General features: G+C 37.6%; 1 protein-coding gene across 1 annotated transcript in view; it reads right to left on the minus strand.

Annotated features, from left to right (window-relative positions):
• Positions 1-22,671, minus strand: part of LOC139959809 (aconitate hydratase, mitochondrial-like) — a 30,756-nt gene that overhangs the window by 3,871 nt on the left and 4,214 nt on the right. The window contains exons 4-21 of the mRNA XM_071957684.1: positions 21,313-21,423; positions 20,640-20,720; positions 19,894-19,986; positions 19,571-19,729; positions 18,992-19,043; positions 18,034-18,132; positions 17,003-17,107; positions 15,391-15,482; positions 13,843-13,948; positions 13,327-13,420; positions 12,243-12,380; positions 11,486-11,597; positions 10,704-10,826; positions 9,814-9,969; positions 9,093-9,190; positions 7,521-7,614; positions 6,093-6,225; positions 4,431-4,552 (exon numbers count right to left, since the gene is read on the minus strand). Coding sequence (XP_071813785.1) covers positions 4,431-4,552; positions 6,093-6,225; positions 7,521-7,614; positions 9,093-9,190; positions 9,814-9,969; positions 10,704-10,826; positions 11,486-11,597; positions 12,243-12,380; positions 13,327-13,420; positions 13,843-13,948; positions 15,391-15,482; positions 17,003-17,107; positions 18,034-18,132; positions 18,992-19,043; positions 19,571-19,729; positions 19,894-19,986; positions 20,640-20,720; positions 21,313-21,423 — 1,968 coding nt within the window. The remainder of the gene's footprint in view (positions 1-4,430; positions 4,553-6,092; positions 6,226-7,520; positions 7,615-9,092; positions 9,191-9,813; positions 9,970-10,703; positions 10,827-11,485; positions 11,598-12,242; positions 12,381-13,326; positions 13,421-13,842; positions 13,949-15,390; positions 15,483-17,002; positions 17,108-18,033; positions 18,133-18,991; positions 19,044-19,570; positions 19,730-19,893; positions 19,987-20,639; positions 20,721-21,312; positions 21,424-22,671) is intronic.

Here is a 22,671-nt window from a genome sequence, read left to right on the forward strand (position 1 = left end):
CTTTGATGACTATCAATGGACGTTTAAGCTGTGAAATATTATCTTGGTATCACTATTCACATCTGTTAGAAAAGCCATTTCTTTCTCACGAGTTACAGCAAATCCAAAGACAAAGAACATGGCATCAAAAGACACCGCCTTGACATTGATTTTTACTTAGAAAATGGAGAAAAACTGCTAATGGAATTGAATGTCATATAGTTCAGGGACAGTTAAAATATCAATAAAGCATGCAGGCTGATACAGAACAATGGAGTAAAAATATATAAAAGATGTTGACATTTTCCGCTAAAGGTCTCAAGCAGAACTTGTACAGTACATTGCTACATTAACACCTTTTGCAACATTAATGGCCAGTTATGGGGGGCCTTCGAAAATGAGTAGATTAACAATTGACGTAAACGTTGGCCAAGAACAACAAAATATGGACTTTTGTACTCTGGCCTCTATCTTCTTTCAAGGCCTCATAAAGTGAAGATTACATCAAGATTACTAAAAAGATACATGTAATGACCTCTCCGATTATGACAATTTTATTACCCACAATTCCTCACATGATTTAAGTTGATTTCACCATTTTGTCACACTGAAAAGTGTGCTTAAGGTATCAAGGGACATGATGTGTAGCTTCCTATCAATGCACAGAATCAAACATAAGAGAAGTGATCATCAGAAATTTAAAAAAAAAAACATCTTTTTAAAATGTTAACTCAAGCTGCACCGATGTAGTAAAGATAGTCTAAGTTAGTTTTCCAAACAAAAATATTGACACTTTCAGTTCTTATCTGGTTGGTGAGCTCACAGCCAGAACCTGGTTTCTTCACCAAAACTTAAAGGAACCTTGCTTTGTACACCATTGTCCTATTAAACATGCACGTCACATGTACCCCGACACAATCACCTTGCCAAACAAGAATCAGCAAGTCCTGCCCAGCTGCAAACTGATGAAATTTTCATCTGGGATGTAAAAATTTTCAGATAACTGTATTTGAGAAGAGGGTTGAAAATATTTCCAAGTATCAACTTACACTAATATTGTTCAAAATACCCCCCAATTCCACCATCCCCCCCCCCTGGCCCCCATCCAGAATGCTTAAACATTTTCTTATCATAAAAAATATTTAAAAAATTATAAAATCATAAGTAACTATGTTCACTTAGTTACTTCTAGTAGCTTCTAACTTAAAAATATAGAAAAAATGAATTATTGAGAGTACAAAGCAGAACCCGTCTGGGTTTTTCAAATTATAAACCTTGTTTATGGTCCATATATTCTACAAGAAGCAGTAAAGAATAAACAGACTTTAAGGTTGTATATGCCTCATAGGTGAAAATACATTAGCTGCATTTTTGTCACAGGAAATGTGCATTCCTTTCAGTGATATTCATGGGTACGGACACACTTGTTAACGGGAGACGACAAATTCGGTGATAACCAGGAGCCTGTCACCTGCTTACATGATATTAAACCAGGATAATCCATTTATGCAAGGACTTAAGAAAAGGATCACCTAAAGCGAAAGCCAGCCAGCCAGCTGAAGGAATCTACTTTTCAGGAGACCGATTCTCATCAGAGCATACATTAAAAGTTGTTTTACTTACCTTGATAATTTATCGCATGATAGCTTTTCGTTGATGGTAATACTACAAAAACTGATCAATTAAATAGCTTGCATAAACATGATCGCTGACCATTAGCATGACTAAAATAGCAGAACAGAGTCCAGTGTACTGTCCCACTGATAAACAAAACCTTTTAAAGGGGTAATAAGTGGGGTTTTGGAAGTTCATCCTTGTTTCCGTTACATGACAATGTATTCAAGCATAGTTTCGGGGAGGCAAGTTTCTTTCCAAAGAATAAAGTTAAAAACTCAACATTTTTCAAGTTTTCCAAATTTAGTTTTTGCATGGGATTTGCATGGGATTAAACACTGATATGGAAAAGTGTCTGGGCCACGGAGTTGTTGTGATTTGGGTCGCATTAATTAATTAATCCTGCGCTCATAAACCTTTAGCTTTAGTTGTGGATAAATCTACAAAGGTGTCTTAGTGTCATCAGTCGCAATCGAAGTATGTAAGTGATGATAGCTTGGCAGGTTAAATTGTTCACAAAACTGCAAGAAGATGCTTTCAAGGACAGTAGATACTTTTACCTCCAAATCCTCCTGGCCACAAATCCAACTCATATTCTAAATCCACAATCCAACTGACCATTGTTAAAGGAGAAGCGAACCCAACCGTCATCATTGGTCTAAGTGATTGAGATAACTGTCACGAACAATTTCCCCAAGCAGCTACGGGAACTCTCGTTCCCATTGGGAGACATCACAGATTTAATGTTCAGTCCCACACACGGCTGAAGACTCGATCGAGTCTACGTGTGAGATCGTCGGGGCCGTATGTGGTTCCCCTAGTTTATGATTTTCTGTATTTACTACAATGTTTTATCTTCCGTAATGGAAAAGAGTTTTCCAAAATGCCGACTCTAAAATATTGACGCTCTTAACACGACCTGATGATGACGTTGGTCAATATGTAAAGACAAACAAATGGGAAAGTGAAAGGTTTCAGATCTCAATGACAGAACTATGACTATAACGCTCTTAACACGACCTGATGATGACGTTGGTCAATATGTAAAGACAAACAAATGGGAAAGTGAAAGGTTTCAGATCTCAATGACAGAACTATGACTATAACAGGTCTACCAGGTCTACAATATGACAAGCCACTAGTAATAGACTTCTAAACCTAGGAATTTCTCGAAGCTGTCTGGGGGACGTGACTCATCAAAGAGATCTCCGTAGTCACGTAAGGGAATCATGATCGTTGAAGTGTGTGCCTTCTTTAATAATGTACTGCCAATGCCTCATTTTAATGTACACCCCCATTGAGTCATACACTATTCTAAATGTCTGGGCTTTCTTCCCCTTAAACTTAATTAAAATTGTCTTTGTCACAACCACCTGCTAAGTTAAGCTACGACGATGCCAACATTGACAACTGGGGGTAACCCACCGACGACTTTGTACTGTTAATTATCATCACACACTCAAACCATCATCAACCTACACAATCTTATTCAAACACAATATTCAAGACCCCCGAAGAAACAAAAAAACGGTAAAACTAATACAGGCAATTTACACAGAGGCAACTCCCCATCTTTTGTCAATATAGTGTGAACAATGAACCTCCGGCATTCTCCTTTAACTTCTGTCACAGCAAGGTCACGAGGTGCGAGCTCTTAATTGTATTTCTACCTCAAGCATGGAATGCACAGATGGTACAGGTTTTAACGGTTTTCCATCATCATCATCATCTTAGAGAAGTGTCTGAATGGTTTTGACAAATTGGGAGGGGGGGGGAAGGTTTGTTTTGCCAGTCAAACTCCAACCTTGGTGGCCAAAAGCAAATATTTAGGCATTAATGTGGTTTATTAGTTTTCATGCCTGTGTTCAAATCCATAAAGTAATAGAAAATGTATTTTGTGGGTAATGTGGAAAAAAAAACATAACATCAATAGCAGTCAATTCTCGCACAAATGACAAATCTTGTTTTAAACAGCAGTTACTCATGGCATTCAATAATTATTATTATTATATAATAATTCATTTGTGTTTCATTTTTTAAAATAGAGACACAATTTCTTAAATGCAACAACCTGTTCCAGTAAAACAACAAAAGTTTTGTTTTAAGAAATATTAGCTATAAACTATGGCTCAATTCCTTTATTTGCATAATTGTAAACAAGGAGAAAAGTTTAGCCATAATAAGAGATTGTCAACTCCTTTATCAAAAAGGTGATCAAGTGGAAGATATGGGTGACAGGCACAGTAATTGGTAAGCTACGGCTTCCTAATTAGAACACGAAACATCATGTCATCTAAAGTCATTCAAAAATCTTTATAAAAAAAAACTACTAAAAATGCTTTAACCCACCCAAAAATGTTGCTTCCATTTCCATTTTCTTGACTTCACACATTTCTTAAAAAATTATTTAACTGCCATTGGACATTCCGCCGAGTCCAGAAGAGCCTTACTTGTCTCTTGAATCAATTTCTTCCTCGACTTTCACAAATAACTCGCAAGTGTGAACATTTTTAATTTCCTTATTTTCTTTATTTTTTTCAGTTTCATGCTACATAGTATTGTTATGAATGTGTACGCTCCCTACAAATCCCCCCTCCCACCCCCCGGCCACCCCCACCAAGGTGCTTTGACAATCCTCTCTGAGCAGACTACGGACATCCTTAGCCTCTTGACTAGTAGCAAGCGTTACAGCAGACCCCTTTAAATCTGTAGTCACTATTTCCCTCTTGCCCTTCCGCTGTCTTCTCTCTCTCCGTTAAGGGTTCTGCAAAACACGACACTTTCACCAGGCGTCAATAAAAATGCCAGGAGCAGCAGGGGAAAAAATAGAAGCTTACCTTGCCGGGTGACAGATCTTTCAAGTTCAGAAGGGATATTCTGTCGTCTGGCCGGATTTTGTCATAATCGCTAGTCTCGGCGAATGTTAAGGGCAGGAGGCCTTGCTTCTTGAGGTTGGTTTCTGTGAGGAACGACGACCAAAAAAATAAAAAAAAGAAGTTTTTTCATTAAAAATTTGATAGTCTAGATTAACTAAACTTCAATGGAATGTCACACAATAAGGAATGACACATTTAAATCCACCCGAACCGATAATTTTCATTTCTTGTTTTTTTCCACTTTATACCTTCAAAGAGCACACTCCTTTTCACATTATTACAAAAAAAACAATTTACTACCATATATGCACATCATTGCCATTTCATTTCAAAAACTAGTTCTTCTGTATAATTTATCGGCGAAACTTAACAACCGTTTCCTATTCCACATTTTAACAGCCAAAATTCACCAACAGAGGAAAAGCAAAAGCACCCACAAACACAAAACCAGAAAGAAAAAAAACGTTTAAACAAAATTATAACCTATGCACTACTGTTTAAGTAGGTAAATTTCACCATAGATCAACTGGCATATAGTAATACACATCTGAAAAGACGGAAATGATGTGACATTTTGTGCTGTCAATTATGTACTATGCTGGTGGGGATAAATCTCTTCATCAGCCAATCAAACCAGATTTGAAAAAAAAAAGAAAAAAAAAAAGGAAGAAAACCAGCAGACGGAAAAACCCGATAATAATCTTGTTCGGTTTTGATCTGTCTCTTCCTGAGATGAAAGTTGATTTGTTACCAAGGTCAGCAGCAGACAAGAGTATAATCATGATGTACAATCACAACCAAAAACAAATTAGGAGAGAGCCTGGGGGGGCACACAAAGTGCGAGCGACCTTCCATCTCGGCACCCGCCTGACATAACTGTATCCCTAGGGGACACGACATTTAACGAGCACATGCATGCTCTGATAAATTCTCCTCAGAATTAAATCAAAACAGACTATCAAATTGAAAAGGGGTTTATGCCATTAAATCCTCCCAACCACCCCCCAACCCCCCCCCCCCATGACCTCCAACCACATCTCAGTTGCCTGACGAACTTTGAAAAGTACCACTGCCTGAGTCTGATGGACTGTCTGACACGTTAAATAGTGCAAATCTACATCTTTGTAGACTTGTAATACTGAACAAAATCTGAATACAATATTCAAGTAAAATTCAGGGTTAATGGAGTTGTCAGGAGTTTAACAACTGTTTTTTCTTCAAGACATTTCACAAATTTGACAATAAACTCATTTGGATTATTCATAACCAAGGGCATTATTTCTGCATTTTTGCTTTAAAATTATTACTGTTCTCACTGAGTACCATAGTTTTTGAAATATGAAGGTCAAAAGAATAATCATAAAAAAAAGGACAATTTCTACTGAGGCTTCCACTCAGCCAATCACAACACATCTTTCCTGTACCATGTGACAAAATCTAGTTAAATATGAAGGGATCTCCGTACTTTTCTGGCAAACAAAGTTTTCCCTTTTTTACTTTTTTTTATGAGATAGTCTGGAGGAAAACACATTTTATTGTTTGATATTAGAAAAATGTCACTGAGGGGTTAAGAGGGTGGGATGGGGGATGATGGTGAGGGGTTCAAGGAAGAGAACTACTCACCATGAATACGGGCAAAGCTCTTAACAATGATTGCTCTTCCACCAAGATGCCTCGGCTCCAATGCCGCATGCTCTCGACTGCTTCCTTCTCCGTAGTTTTCATCTCCGACCACTACCCATGGTTCACCATGAGCCTGGCAGACACAAAGACAACGTGAGAAATAAAACCACGTAGAGAGTCGGGTTACATTGAATCCATGCGATCGGTAGTTTCGATTGGAGAGATAGCCGATCGGTCGTTTGATACGTTGATTTGCATCGGTTTTACATGCATGCTTTAAATAAATCTATTTCTAATTACTTTACTAATTACCCATTTTACTAATTACTAATTACTCATACTAATTACTCAATTACACTACTATTACTAATTACTCATCCATTTCTAATTACTAATCTATTACATTATAGCAAGATGTTTGTGTGTGACTTTTATTGTTAATCACATGGAAGATCAAAGACAAACCTAGCCAAAACCCAATCTTATTTTCTGGAAATGAAAATCAACTTAAATAGTACAACAAGTAGTTATTTCAAGATCATCCTGCTCACATATAAAACCCTGCATAGATTAGCACCAGAATACATGAATAGCATGATCAGTCGGAAGACCACCACCCGCTCTCTCCGATCCTCAAATCAGCTACTGCTCCATGTACCTAAGTGGAAGCTCAAGTCATTTGGTCAAAGATCGTTTTTCGAATGCCGCTCCTACTCTTTGGAACTCACTACCACTGCACATCAAGTCGGCACCCAACCGTAACATTTTCAAAAACAGACTCAAAACTTATCTATTTTTGACTGCCTTCCCTGAGCACTAGCGCCACTGAGCATTGGTTTTCCTCCGGATATTGGCGCCATATAAATTTGCATTTATTATTATAATTATTATTATTTGACGAAAGCAAGAGAACATTTTCTAATGCAAAATGCAGCCGTAAAACATAGCAGCATGTTCTCATTTAACTCATTCATCTTGTGAATTCATACCAGCTTATATCTTGTATCATTTCTCTTGTATCATATCTAGCAGTTTATGGGACTGCACCACATGTGTCTATCACCAGGATCCTTACACCCTGTGGTACCCCAAGACTGCACCACAAGTAATGATACACAGTATCCTGGCACCCTGTTGGAACCTTATTAAAGATTCACACAACCTGCAGGAAATCTAGTAATATGGGCAGGCCTCTTTCTGGGCCTGTTTCCCCCCCCCCCACCACCCCTGTATGTCTGTCAGAAGGATCCTGGCACCCTTTGGGAACCTAATCAAAGATTCACATAACTTGCTGGAAATCTAGTAATATGGATATCTTTCTGGGACTGTATCCCCCACCCCCCCCCCCATATGTGTCTGTCACCAGGATCCTGGCACTCTTTGGTACCCTCACTCGGCGAAACCCCACACACCTCCTCCACTCCTTACCTTGTAATATCTTGCAGTTTCTGGTACAGCACCAAAGGTGTCTGTTAGTTGATTTCTGACACTGTTCATCTCTTCATTTTCACTGTTGGTAGCTCTGTATAATGAAACCAAACGATTAATCAATCACTCAATCAACCAATCAATCCACTAATCAACAGCAAAGTTTGCAAACGTTCCTCACAAACTTACTTTCCTACTTTAATCTCCCTATTGATTTATCCTTGAAAAACTGATACATTTAGAATGTTTGCATATCTGTCCAGGTAATATGTATTTAAATAAAGGCCATCTTCTAACTCAAAACACATATTTGAACCATATTCCCATCTACCTATGATTCCTGCACAACCCAACATCCTATGTGATGACTAGAGAATATTACCCGACCACAAACAGAGGATAATACCGTTGGTAGTAGCATCATCCTATGATAAAATCTCTGAACCATTCACTTCTTTACACAGAGTTGTAGAGAAGCAAAACTGTGCAATCATAATTATTCAAGATATGCAGTACAAAACTTCACCAAGCAAAAAAGAAGCTTCATTTACATCTTAATGATGAAACATCTCAGGGGGAGCTTGATCTTAAAGAATAACTTACAAAAGGAGAACAAACTGCAACTTCTAGGGACTCATCAAGCAATTTTGAAACCTTGTCCCTAGATGGTGCTTAAAGGAGATATTACCCTCAACAAAAAGGTTGATTCTGTATTAATTTAGTGTGGATGCCTCTGCATGCATTACAAGGTACAAAAACACACCTTGATAGCAACATGAATTATTGAATAAATAAAAAATATGGGGAATTTTCTTTCATTTCATGATTACATGATAGAATATTACATGATAAAGTATCTCAGTACAATACATGATATTGAGACAACAGTGTATGATGTGATACTTTATGAGACACTAGTATATGCGATGATAGTGTTTTATACGTATGTTGTTTACATGATAGTACCTTACATGATAGGGCAATAGTAAACTGTATGCCATGATAGTGTACAAGTTATAGTGTATGAGATGATACTGAATCAAGTAAATGGCATCGTTATGAGATGATAGTGTACAGAGTAACTGTGTATGTGTCACTACACAGAAAAGCATTGTTATGAGATGATAGTGTAACAAAGTAACTGTGTATGTGTCACAACACAGAAAAGCATTGTTATGAGATGATAGTGTATAGATTAAATGTGTATGTGTCACTATACAGAATGGCATTGTTATGAGATGATAGTGTATAGAGTAACTGTGTATGTGTCACTACACAGAAAAGCATCATTATGAGATGATAGTGTACAGAGTAAATATGTATGTGCCACTACACAGAAAGGTATGTTATATGATGACAGTGTATAAAGTATATATGTGTATGTGACACTACACAGAAAAGCATTGTTATGAGATGATAGTGTATAGAGTAATGTGTATGTGCCACTACATAGCAAGGCATGTTATATGATGACAGTGTATTAAGTATATATGTATGTGCCACAACAGAGGAAGACATTGTCGTTAAGTTACTAAAATAAACCCAATAAAGAGACTGTTAACCGTAACATACGTGATAAGGAGATTATTTGATATATTGTCCAAGTGTCCTCTGTATTTCAGCCATGGTCCTGCTGCACTGATGTGATCTGTGGTGCACTTGCCTTTAACCTTGACAAACGAAACAATAAGGGAAAAATGAACGTTAATGATTATGTTCAGGCAAAGTCCCAAGGAAGACCAAAACCTTTGACAAACCTAATCATAAATATGTTCTACATATTACTTAAGGTCTCTAAAAGTGACTACATTACATATGAAGCATACTAATTCTAAGTTATCAATCGTTGTGGTAGTCAGTTATATAACACACCTAAGGAGGAGCTCCTGATGCATAGGGTTTATGTCAGGTTAAAGCTTAAAGTGATAGGATGTGCTAGCACTGTATGGTGTCTTGTCACAAAGAAACACATCTGCAACATGCATTGTTATTCTGTGGCTTCAGAGACCCCCATAAAGGATCCATATCTGTAAAAAGTTCCAAATTTACCATTTCAATAACAAACATCAATGTTAAGCTATGTCTTAATGGCTGAAGATAGTATGGCTAGCATACTTTGCCAATGCAAGGGGCAGAAAGTTACATATATGATTCTGAAAGGCCGATCAATATCTGTCTGCACACTTTGTGCACTCGAGCGGGAAGTCTTCAATGTTTCAAACAAGAGCCACTTTGATACTATTTTTAGTCTATTTTTTTTTTACTTTAGAAAAGGGAATAAAGAAAGTCTTACTTTAATTAAAATGATTAAATCCTCTAAATCTTTGCCGTCCCACTTGTCAAATGGAGCTAGGATCTGCAACCTCTTGCTCTCTGGGTCGACGTCTACTGCAACTCCACTGCCGTCCTCTGGAGGGGGTTGGAAGGTGTCCATGCCAGGGTCAAATCCCTACAGGGTAAACAAAACAAGGAATGCAAACATTTCACCAGGAATGCTTAGAATATAGTCACCAACTCCCATCAGTCAAAAAAAAGTTTCATTTGGACTATCCTTTTGACATTTCTTGATTTCTATGAATCAGAGATTGTTTAGGCTCTTAGACTACAGGCATAGCAGATGTTCTTCAGGCAGGAGGTGAAAAAATAAAAGCCAAAACAAAAAAAAAACAAAAAAATTGTCGACAATGAGGTATAAGGAGTCTTATGATTCTTTTTTTGTGCAAGCAAAATTCTACTTGTCTACCAAAGTAAATTGTCCACTATATGCCTATGATTGCACTTGCAGAACAAATCACAAAACTGACCAACCAATAAAATCAATAATTTAATAAAATCTGTTATTAAAATTCATCGGGAGTAACCTTTGATGGTCTCAGGTTGAGTTTTTTTCATTTTGAAAAAGATTATACATCTTTTGTAACACATTGCATTTTGCAAATATGCAAATGAGGAATATGGTTTTTATCTGCTTTGTAAATGACAGTTGTTTTTGTGTGTACAAAAGAATCTACAGACTAACACAGTGTACCTTCATTGCAAGTAAGCACTATGACCTTGTCAAATGAACAAAAAAAACGGTTACACAGGCGTACCATATACAGGATGAATCATTCCTTACAATGCACATAAAGTCATTACGACTGCATCCTTGGCCATTCCAATACCATAAAAATATTGACTCACATTCTGTGGAAGCTCATCTCCGTACGGACTGCTAAGTTTCAGTGAACCACCGCTCGGCGTTTTCAGCTCGTCTGTCTGGGGGTTGAAGTCGAGTCGACCAGCCAATGCCAAGGCTGTGGTGACCTAAACAGAAAGAGCAAGTTCAAGAATGCTACCTTGACAAGGAGATGGAGAGTTCAGCGAATTATTAAAGTTAGTCAAATGAAAATTCCATTACAGCTCCCCATTATATATCATGGGCTCCATCTTTCGCTTGTTTAATTTAAAGTATGTGAAATTAAACTTTTGCTTTGAGTGAAAAATACTGACAAGATTATTGTTGAAAAGAGCTGTGAAACTATTAGCTTGATCTGGGTTTCAAAACAGACGACCCTGATAAAAACCACTGACCATCCCCAAAGTTGTACCGTTTCCAATTTTACAATCTCTTTGGCCGGGTTGCTGGTCAGAATGCCCAGTAGTTTACTTCCGATGAAATCAGGCATGACACGTTTCTTTAATAACTCGCATAAGATTAAGTTAAAGACGATTAAATGTGAGATGTCATTTGAGAGGGTTGCAGCCTTGAGAAAATTGAAGAGTAAATTGAACATGGCAAATTCTTCCACGATAATATACACCTTAAGGACTCCTCTTTCACACACTACAATATTTAAACAAAATCAATCACTGCAAAATTTTCCACGACCGCATTCAAAATTCAAGACAAATATATCAGAGATCATTTCCCCCACCCCCCCTCCCCTTCCCCCCAAGGTTCTTACGAAACATCTTAAACTCACCTCTGGAGAAGCAACAAATGCGTGTGTAGCTGGGTTGGCATCGTTCCTTCCTGTGAAATTCCTGTTGTACGAAGTCACGATGGTGTTCTTTTCACCTTTCTGAACATCTTTCCTACATTGTGAAAACAACAGTATGAGTAAGGGATATGTAGAAGTCCAACAAGAGAACTGTATGAATAAGGGATATGTACAAATCCAACAAGACAACAGTATGAATATGTGATATGTACAAAATCTAACCAGACAACAGTATGAATAAGGGATATGTACAAATCATAAAGGAATATGTACAAATCCAACACGACAATAGTATGAATAAGGGATATGTACAAATCCATAAGGATATGTACAAATCCAACAAGACAGCAAAGAAAGAAATTAGAATTGTACTTTTTTCAAAATCAGTGACTAAAGCTAAGTTTAACCCAGGGCTTGTTATCCTGAGATCACAGGTTTGCATTAAGATTTTAGTCAAAATTTCAAAAATGTGAAATGAAAACTTTTGAACTGAAACAGCTATGCTGCAAAAATTAACTTAGCAAAACCATGTTCCCATAACAAACTTACTATCCTCCTCTCAACTGGACTAACATCTGGATAATTAAGTCCCACTTCCGAAATACTCATCAGCCTCAAACCTAACCCCACCGATCAACCCACCAACGAACGACCCCATCCCACTCAACCTGTTCTCTACCAGTAGATGCTTACACGGTCCTTTTGCATTATAAACTATGCTGTAAACAATTCATTTTACCTATCCCACTGGCCAATGCAAGGTCCGCAAGCGTTGGCTAAGACGATTGCACCTGCCTCCCTGAGCACAGCGGCCTGGCCGTCTCTCTCGATGGTAGCTCTGATCTGCTCCGAGCCGGGTGTAACGGTGAAGGAGGACCTGAGCGGAAAATCGGAGGTACCTGGTAACATCCCAATACCCTCAAGGTAGAGTTTCTATATCTAATCCATAACGAGGCATACAACCAGTCATACCGACAGTCCGATGTAAAAACTGTCCATCCAACTTTAACTTTCAATCTTCAATAAATTCAATATCTGTGTCAAACTATGACCAGTACTCAAACACTCTTAGGGCACATTGGTATGCAGACAAGGTAACTCTCAAAACAGAATTTGTATTTGGTTCATCAATTCTCAGAATTTTACAACAAGAACACATGATGATCAGGGTTATGTGTGAATCAATCCAGTACAAGTTAAAACATAAGAAGATTTTGTCTCCAAAATTATGTGATCTGTTTAAGCAGCTATGTTGCAGTTTTGGTGGGTTAGAGCAGCATTTGTTGACTATTATTAGCAAACATTGACATTCCAGGTGGATTCTTTCACTACTTTCAGAGGTTGTCATGGAACATTATCTTAACAATGCATTTTAATATTCTGACTGATTTGGGCCCCTTTTTAATACATATCATGCCTTCTCAACAGCTGGAAATTAATAAATAAAAATGCTACGGACCTGAAATATCTTTTCACTGATACCTATCCTCTATTACCTCTCTTCTTTTGTCCAAGCCTCTTCTCTGATCAGAGACTAGCGAGACGACCTCAGCAGAATCTGATCTCAGTCTTACAGATTAACCCGTTGATCACAGCATGTTTAACAAAATTGTTAATACTTACAATATTTACTTCAAATATCTGATTTTTGATTTTCAGTTTCACAAAATCAAATACAAAGACTAAACATTCTCCACTGAAAATATCATCCTTTAAGTTTTCAAGCATGACCTAAAAGTTGTTACTTCCAGAAGAGTGGATGACTTAGACATATAGAATATTTAGGAACTGTTCTTTCCCTCAAATATTGATGAGATATTTACTTGAATTTCAATCCTTTGTCCAAGGCTTGTTTGGCAAGGCTAGCTGCCCGACTCATGTCTTCATAACTGCTGTTGGTACAACTACCAATGAGACCTAGAAAAGAGAGAGAGATAAAATGAATAAAGTGAAACATGTTAAAACATCCCTCCCTCTGCATCTGCCCCCCCCCCCCTCACCCCACTCCCCAAAAAACAAATTTTAAGTTATTCGTTCATCAGACTCTACCACACGTATATATCACCCATCATAATATTAGTAAATTGTCATTTCAGGTTTTCTGTGCAACGTTAAAATGTTTTGTTTTTTTCCTGTTTCGCTGAAAATAGGAATGCTATGAAAATATCGTTTATGTAAATGGATGTTTGTGAATCATTTGCACATTATTATTGTCATTAACTGAACAAAAGGCAATAAATAAAATCATTTTGAAATTGATACAAATTTTCTCAAAGTTATAACAGAGTAAATTGAGAAGAAATGGGAGAAAAAAAAGACATATTCTTGTAATAGCCTACCAACTTTGACATCTAAGGGCCAGCCGTTCTTTCTGGCAGCATCTCCAAGTTTTGACACAGGGTTGGCAAGGTCAGGGGTGAAAGGTCCATTTACATGTGGCTCAAGCTGTAAACGAAAGAACAATAGACAAAAGCATTGTCATATCTATATCTACTCTATAACAGCTATGAAGAAGTAACTACAGGCAAAGAAGGTGTTTCATCAATGAAACTGAAATTGATGAATCAATCAATTTAAAGACACCTCCATTACGATGAAAGCAAACTTAAATCAATCAATCAATCGATTAATCAAGCCAAATGGACAAATTCATGGGGTAAAAGATTCCATAAAAATTCTTTACATGATGGTTTAACTATAGCCAAAAAAGGTTTAGCATTGATGCATCGCAGTTGAACAAAATATAAAACTTTAATTGTAGGTCCTCTTTCTGTGCCTATTAAGAGCATGAACACATTCACGCTGCCATTTCATTGGCTGATTCACCACCTCTACCCACAATTTGGTATAACCGAGCCTGCTACTGATCAGAGTAAGTTCAACACGCTAGATAACCCAATCTCTAAGGCAAGTCATTCCTACTCGGAACATCTGAAATTGATGACAAAATGTGTATTGTCCAAAAAATTATTCCAGCATTTTTTTCCGGATACAGTCTGTATTTACGTATGTATCACCAATTCAAGATGACAATGGAGGGTGGTAACTATTACCCACTGTTATACTTTTTCATTATTTTTACCAAGGACTAATATAGCAGTATACGACACCAAAAGCCAAATTTTGTCCATAAAATGTACATTTGCACCTGAAGAAGTTTTAGCATGGATTAAAACTCCAACTGTACAGCAAATATATAAACAATGGCTTATAACCCAATGAAACAGTAAATCAACAGCAGAGTAAGCCAAAGGTCTGACGAAACCGATGCTCTCAGCAAAGCAAAAAATGTTTGTCAATTCAAGAACAGTTTATATCGAGTCTGACATTATCTGGGGAATCCAATCATGAGCCTTCAAATATTATTGACAAACCATTCTCTGTTCCATTACAAAACAATGAACCTATTGCATGCATCAAACCCACAAACAGCACACCCAAAGTATGTATACAATGGATTTATGAAACTATGAAAGCGTAAATCAACAGCAACTTAAAGATCCAAACTGATGCACTCATACAAAGAAACATATTTGTCAATTCAAGAACAGTTAATATTAAGTCTGACAGTCAGGAATGAAATGATCAGATCTCATATATTGTTAACGTAAACTATTGTCTGTTCCGTTTTGTAAATGGTGACCCAATGTCACAACAACAATAAAGGAGTTTACCCCTGTTCGACCTCGCAAGAGGTCCTACGGGGGATAATATTTAAGTTTTGTAGAATAGACACTTTTTTTTTTCTTTTCTAGGGAAAGTTGTCTATTATTCAAACAGGGAGATGCTGAGAAGTGAAGTATTGTTCGATTAACATTGTTAAGAAGCCATAAATAAACAGGAGGTCGGAACTGAGAAGCCAATTAGGTAGGAACAATGACACTTACTGTATTCAAATCTATTTCAACAAGTTCATCGTATTCAGCTCCTTCGTCTGCTGTCAGGACGTGTCTGTACTGCAGGGCTGCCTCCGCAATAGCTGTGGATGAAGAAAAGATCACCTCGAGACATTATTCACTTAAAACTTTACTTTAAAGAGGCTAACTCACCCAACGACCCCCTCCCTACCCTCCCCCCCAAGGGCTGCCTTCACGACAGCTGTGAATAAAGACCAAATCCCTCCGAGATATTACTCACTTAAAACTTTACTTTAAAGAGGCTAACTCACCCAACGACCCCCTCCCTACCCTCCCCCCCCCCCAAGGGCTGCCTTCACGACAGCTGTGAATAAAGACCAAATCCCTCCGAGATATTACTCACTTAAAACTTTACTTTAAAGAGGCTAACTCACCCAACGACCCCCTCCCTACCCTCCCCCCCCCAAGGGCTGCCTTCACGACAGCTGTGAATAAAGACCAAATCCCTCCGAGATATTACTCACTTAAAACTTTACTTTAAAGAGGCTAACTCACCCAACGACCCCCTCCCTACCCTCCCCCCCCCCAAGGGCTGCCTTCACGACAGCTGTGAATAAAGACCAAATCCCTCCGAGATATTACTCACTTAAAACTTTACTTTAAAGAGGCTAACTCACCCAACGACCCCCTCCCTACCCTCCCCCCAAGGGCTGCCTTCACGACAGCTGTGAATAAAGACCAAATCCCTCCGAGATATTACTCACTTAAAACTTTACTTTAAAGAGGCTAACTCACCCAACGACCCCCTCCCTACCCTCCCCCCAAGGGCTGCCTTCACGACAGCTGTGAATAAAGACCAAATCCCTCCGAGATATTACTCACTTAAAACTTTACTTTAAAGAGGCTAACTCACCCAACGACCCCTCCCCTCCCAAGGGCTGTCTTTGCGACAGCTGTGAATAAAGACCAAATCCCTCCGAGATATTACTTAAAACTTTACTTTAAAGAGGCTGACTCACCCAATGAACCCACCACTCCCCCCCCTCCCTACCCTCCCCCCTCCCAAGGGCTGCCTTCACGACAGCTGTGAATAAAGACCAAATCCCTCCGAGATATTACTCACTTAAAACTTTACTTTAAAGAGGCTGACTCACCCAACGAACCCACCACTCCCCCCCCCCTTCCCAAGACATTTTAGAGAGGGGTTTGAAAAAATTCAATAATATTACATTCTCATCTCTGTTACAGCTCCATGGTAACTGCTTGCCATCGACTAGGTGATTCGATTTTCTCTGGTTTACAAGGGAAAGGGAATTGCTGGCTAAAATGATGGCCACTACAGAAAATTTACTACGAGTGCTGGCAAATATTTCAAGCCGTATTTCATTGCTCTCACACATTGTTATTGGGGATGATAAACAAATTACACCAGTTGTTGTCATTTGATGATCGACTACCTTGTCACTAAAGGGGCAGACAACGGGTGGTGATTATGTTAATTGTTTTACACCATGTTATGAATAATATGATGACTTGCCTTGCCTCGCCTCACCTCGCACGGTGATAATCAACCATCTTATCACAGAAGGGATAGATTGATGCAGTGATATAATAGTATAATAATATACAATTTACAACTTACCTTCCCTCCTGGTTGCCTTGAGGTAGTCAACCATTCTGTCATTGAAGGGGAAGATGGAGGTGGTAGCACCTATCTCTGCACCCATGTTACAGATAGTACCCATTCCTGATTTCAACGCACACAAAAGAAAAACACAGGTTTATTTCTTAACCATTTATTGGTGGCACTTTATAGTTTGAATGATGAGTCTGACAACAAAGACTAGAATGCAATTGTCAGGTATTATTGACCACATCTTTCTTCAAGATTAGCAAAGTTTGACCCTAACTTCTGGAAGTAATTGTCGTGAAAAGTGTAACTGAACAGTTTTTTAGAGCTTTGCTCAGAAAGATATATCGCCATAGCTCAGTGATTCTGAGCGAGGAATGTGCTCACTGTCGGAAATGGTCCTAATACATCTTAAGACTCTGGTTATTTTAATCCATAACCAAGCAATTATTTTCTTAGTATTAACTTTAATAGATTTTGTCTATTAATGAGTTATGTGGTAAAAAAATACTGATGTAAAAAGAGAGAGATCGTCACAATTTCATATTAGAAATATGTACATGGTAACATTTTAATGCGACATGAAATGACCAGTTAATTTTTTTATCCCAGGTTCACCAAACTAGAATAACATAAAAACAAAATATGATAAACTGCTTCTTCTAAATAAATATATTTATTCAACACAAGACAACCAGGCCTTGAAATTCAGGCTATTTTACTGGCTAAATGCCTGTGGATTTTGCTGTTTGCCAGTATGAAAAAAAATGGACTGGCAATAAACATGAAGAAGACAGACACACGATGAGTCTGTAAAAAATTCTTAGTCAAAGAAGCTTCATGATTCCGTACCAAACATAAGCCTGGTTTTACTGCTTATTATCAGCAGGTATTATTGGGCTGCTGTCATTAGCCTCTACAGGAACATGCTAGTGATAACTATGATATCAGAAGTTATCTTCCCCTTCCTAAGCTATGTTTTCCAATAATCTATAATCTGTCATGAAGAATCATTTAGATTTAGATCATCAAAACAAACAAACCTGTGCATGAGATGGAATCCACGCCGGGTCCAAAGTACTCCACGATTGCACCTGTGCCACCCTTGACAGTTAAGATACCGGCCACCTTCAGGATCACGTCTACGAATGAAACAGGGAAGGCAGAACGATATTGGATTACGAGACCACTTATAATAAATACTTCTGCAAGACTAACGGCGATGAGACCACATGAGATACAATATGATAATTCAAAACTACCCACTGTCAGATTGGAACAATGATATACTATTAGGAATTTTGCCCAGTCCAGAGACGAGAGGCAAGCTCCTACATAGGTTTTGGAAGACTTAATGTCACACTAGCGACCACTATCCAGTCAGTTAAGGAGTACACTGTATATGTAACATCAGACCCCAAAGTAAAAATCTTTCCATTTGATTATAAAGTTTGGCTTTTTCAGAAAATCGACAAGCAAATTGATAACTAAATTTGTAGGAGCATATCTGAGGATTTGCCTCATACATTGATTCAGAGTTATATATATTGTTTTAATTATTTGTTTTTCTTTATTCAGGATTCTGGCTAAAATGGTCTAATTACAAAATGATAGCTATCTTGTAAATCTGTTTACCACTGTTGTCCAGTGTTAGAACAAAAGCTGGTAAAAACTAGATCTGATTAATATAGCTTTAATATAGCATTATTTTGTCAGTCTATGACATAATGTGTTTGATCATATGAAATACAGAAATAAGCTTGAAGTCACAGATTTTCTATTGGAGATGCTGTACAAAGGACACTTTGTTGTTTGATAGTGATAAATACAGGTTTCACTGTATTTCTTTATGCAATTCCATGATAATAGTCAGAGGAAGAGCTTACTCAGGCTTGTTTGGAAAACATACTCTGACTTAAATTAAACATCTATGCCTAATGATATTGTGCTTTATTCTTCATTCCTTTATGAAGCAGTTTTTTTATATATTATATTTCATACCTTTTGGTGAAGTCCATCCACTCAACTTTCCAGTCAGCTTAACACCAATCACCTGCAATAAAGGAAGGAAAGCATAAACATGTATCTAGCAACTTTTCCTATGATACTTACTGATAGAACAGGAAGTCGGTTATGACCTGGAAGTGAATGTCAATGGAGTAACACTTCCGTAGCGTACCAAAGGTCAGATAAGGTTGGAAGGGACACGTGGGAATAGCAAAACGGAGAGAGAGACAAAATAACCAGAGGTAGTTTTGCAAACTCTACCAGATATTCTTTTCACTTTGTGTAATCTATCATGTTACACACTTAAGAGAGAAAGGGGGATGGGTGGGGGGGAGGAGGGAATGAAATATGCCACAACACAGCAATTATGCTGGCATGGAATACACTTGTTATTTAACCTACCAATTTCAAAACACCATATTGGAAGCAGCTTCCAAGGAGTGGTAATAAAAAAAAAAAATTTGGACACCAAGATTTGTAAAATGTTGTAACACCTCAAGTGAGACAACCTTGCTTAAGTTTATTTTATATAGTTTTGACATGGTTTGTCACAAGGTCTCTCTATCCACTTACCTTTGGGCACTTCAACTCCCAAGGAATGTCGGCCATGACGTCTACTGCGTCTGCACCGCCAACACCGATGCACACCCCTCCTAACCCACCACCGTTAGGGGTGTGACTGTCAGTTCCTATCAGTAATACTCCTGGGAAGGCATAGTTCTCCAAAATGATCTGAAAGAAGAAAAAAAACAAAGCACAATTTAAGATAACAGAAAAAGATTAAAAAATGACATGAATTAACAAAGTTAAAATGTCATGTAATTAGAATCGGCAGTATTGTTTAAACCTGTGAAAAAAATTTGACTGATGGCTTAAAGTTCAGTTGTGTCATTTACCTGATGGATGATTCCACTTCCTGGCCTCCAGAATCCCACTCCGTATTTTGCACCGGCCGTGGAGAGGAAATTGTATACTTCTTTGTTGATGTCCTGCCAAAAAAATAACCGATAATGAATGGATTGTCAGAGAAGAGACTTCTTAGATCTGCTGCATATCAGCTAATGTGTCGCTCTTATTGAGAATCATTGAACGTTGTCATTGGTGGTACGCTGGACTAAATTAAAACTCAGCTATTTTAAGACACCACGGCTGTTTTTGGTGACTGAATGGCTTGTACTAGAGAGGGGTGTAATATCACATTACATAGATAGCAATGAATATTGCACAAATTATTCTTTGTACGTGACTGTTTTGTTTTATGCACAGCATTTCTTAATTGCTCAAATGATGGGCTTCACATAATCAAATCTGTTGTGTTGTCCACTCAAAGTGGCCAAACAACTATGAAACAACTACCACCTTCATCCCAGTTGAGGGAGCTGCTTAATGTATGTGTGGGCTCTACCTTAGTTCAGAGAAAGTTGGCCGACAGTAATCTTAGAAACTTAGAAAAGTGAAAAGTTACGTCGGTGAATCTCAGTCACTTAAGGAAACACTGGTAAGAGAGGTTTCCATGGAGATGACATGACCAGACAGGGATCAATGAAGATCACCTTGGCTTGTGAGTTGTGTACAAACTCTCTGGCATACCCTGTAAGCTTATGACTTTGACGAAATTATGAATTAATTCGGGATAATCTACCTTTGCCCTGGCGAGATCTTCATCTCCACCGACCTGAGCCTCGATTAAGTGATCGCAATGGATCGTGGAAGGAACCGCAACCTGTGGGGAGGAAAAATAAAAACAAAATAAATCCTTGGTATTGTACAGAACTGTTGATGAGCTAGTTTACCACTGTTCAGTACTGAAAGATATAGGTTTTATTATATAAGTTCTATTTGTTTGTTTGTTTTGTTTTGAAACTATTAAAGTAACTTTAAGTAATGTTCCATAAGAAATGCCACAAAATTTCTTAAATGCCCAGTATGGTGCAATTAGCTAATAATTAGGCTAATCAAATGAAAATTCTCAACTACAGCAAGGAACTTTATTTCAAGAAATCAGGCTGCATGAAGGTTCAGTGAGGTACATAAATGTGGAAACTATTGTAGTAGTAGGCTTTACATGTGAGGATATTTGTTTTATAAAAAAAGTAAGTGGCTTTCCCCTCAGTATTTCACACCTGCTGCCGCGATAATAGATCAAGCTTGGCAAAAATCTCTTTTAACCATATATCTTGTGTGAGGGCCAAGGCTGAGAATAAATGGGGACCAGGGGTACCAAATAACAATATAAACACTGTACTCATTTAGAGAAAAGGAATGGCTGAATCAGAAAACCTTAAACTTGAATACTGCCCCCTCATTCAACTCACCTTGGGTAATCCACTTGATATGAATTGGAGCATGGCCATCTGTGCTGTGGCATCTTGCATTGCAACTCTGTCTGGTCTTAACCTTAAGTAACTCTCACCTCTCACAATTTCCTGTCATGAGGAATACAAATTAAGCCATATATGGTAAACATATTATCAAACCATGATTATCTGTGATATACGGTAGTTCTATTGTCTTGTGTGAATAGATTGTTTGATCATCAAAATGGGAGACCAATCTGAATGAGTGGAGATGACAACCATAGAAGATGTTTGATAAATTGTTGCAATATATACCTACAATTAATATTTGCTGTGAACTAATTCATAACATGAATGATCAAATAGTAAGCGCATTTCTGTGGGAGGGGGTTTCCATAAGGGGTCTGCCCAAATTTGTGACAATCTTGGGGTATCTATTATAGGCTGAACACCAAGGTTCCAAATGCTGCCACTGAAAAAATTTGGCAAATTTATTACACAAATGACACTCATCTATATTTGAGATATTTGCAGATGTGCTATGTTTCAAACAAAGACATCAAAACAATCTAAATTTTGAACAGTTAAGTTTGTATGAAATAAACCATATATAAATATAAATAAATTATATATATATTAATTATATATAATATATATATATATATATATATATATATTATCAAAAAACTAAAAAACAAGAGAAAACTGGAGAGCTTAATAATTAACAGTTAACATGAAACCACAAGATAATACATTAGAGGAATGTAACAATGTCCACTGTACAACCATTTTGACTTGAGAACGTTACTTTTAAGTAACCCCTTTGAATGGTATTGGTCATATATACATCTTCAATCATAAATCCTATCATACTGTGCTGTATATAACCTGTACGTAGAGGAAATGACCGATTTAAGTATGGAAAGGTGACAAACTGCTCATCAATTACCTCATTTCCTAAAACAGCTGAGGAATTTGACCGCGGAGATACAAATGGATTGAAAGTTGCGGTATTTTAAGCTCATCTAGACAGAATCTAGTAAACAGTTCTGTAGATGGTTATAGAGATCCCACAAAAGTAGTTCCTTTGCTTGAATATCTTGAGACAAAAAATATGTGACACACGGGACAGATCACTTGCACTCAATATTGTAGATTAAAGTTTCATTGCACTTCTCAAAGTTTCTTGTTTTGTCACTGTAGCAAAACAGGTACATTCTTCCACATGAATTTCCCCCAAAATATTGCCCCTTCTACTGTATGAATATGGAAATTACTAATCACCATTACCATATATCTATGGTGAAATAACCAGTGTTGTTACTGAAAATTATGCCACTATCAACAAGTAATGTTAAGATCATCAATACTTCGCCT

Source organism: Apostichopus japonicus, chromosome 19 (genome assembly GCF_037975245.1).
Source record: "Apostichopus japonicus isolate 1M-3 chromosome 19, ASM3797524v1, whole genome shotgun sequence".
NCBI lineage: Eukaryota > Metazoa > Echinodermata > Holothuroidea > Aspidochirotida > Stichopodidae > Apostichopus > Apostichopus japonicus.